At 35.0% G+C, this 546-nt stretch overlaps 1 protein-coding gene across 1 annotated transcript in view; it reads right to left on the reverse strand.

Annotated features, from left to right (window-relative positions):
• Positions 1 to 546, reverse strand: part of ZRANB3 (zinc finger, RAN-binding domain containing 3) — a 41,982-nt gene that overhangs the window by 21,834 nt on the left and 19,602 nt on the right. The window contains exon 4 of the mRNA XM_010130995.1: positions 216 to 447. Within this exon, the coding sequence (XP_010129297.1) occupies positions 216 to 447 (232 nt within the window). The remainder of the gene's footprint in view (positions 1 to 215; positions 448 to 546) is intronic.

Raw genomic sequence — 546 nt, forward strand, 5'->3', positions numbered from 1 at the left:
ACAAGTTTGTAAAACATCAGTGCAATCAACACAACCAGAAGACATTGTTTTAGTTTCTTATGCTTCCTAATGCAGCTAGTGCACTGTTTGACGTCATAATGCATGGCATTGTACACATTAAAGAAAATTAAAAAGTGTTAATTTATTAATGATACTATCCTTAAAAAAAGACAAACAAAAACCAAGAACAAAATAAAACACAATACATCAAATACCTCTTCAGGTCTTCCTAGAGCAGGAGTTCCAGTAAGAAGAATAGCTCTGAAAGCTTTCTGCACAATTGGCAACAAAATCTTGCTGCGGGTGGCATTTCTGGATTTCATATAGTGTGATTCATCAACCACAACTACCTTAAAGTTCTGCCTGTACAAAGTGTCTACTAAAGTCTGCGCATCAGACGTTAACAGGCCATACCCCAGAATTGTTACTTTGCTGGTTGATATTCTCCTAAAAGAGAAAATCCAGAAGTTTCCTTAGTAAATGTTCATTGTAGGATGATTAATACAGCAAAGGAATTACACCAAACTAATTTATTTAAGCAGGAAT

This window comes from Buceros rhinoceros, unplaced genomic scaffold, assembly GCF_000710305.1.
Source record: "Buceros rhinoceros silvestris isolate BGI_N320 unplaced genomic scaffold, ASM71030v1 scaffold4542, whole genome shotgun sequence".
In the NCBI taxonomy this organism is placed as follows: domain Eukaryota; kingdom Metazoa; phylum Chordata; class Aves; order Bucerotiformes; family Bucerotidae; genus Buceros; species Buceros rhinoceros.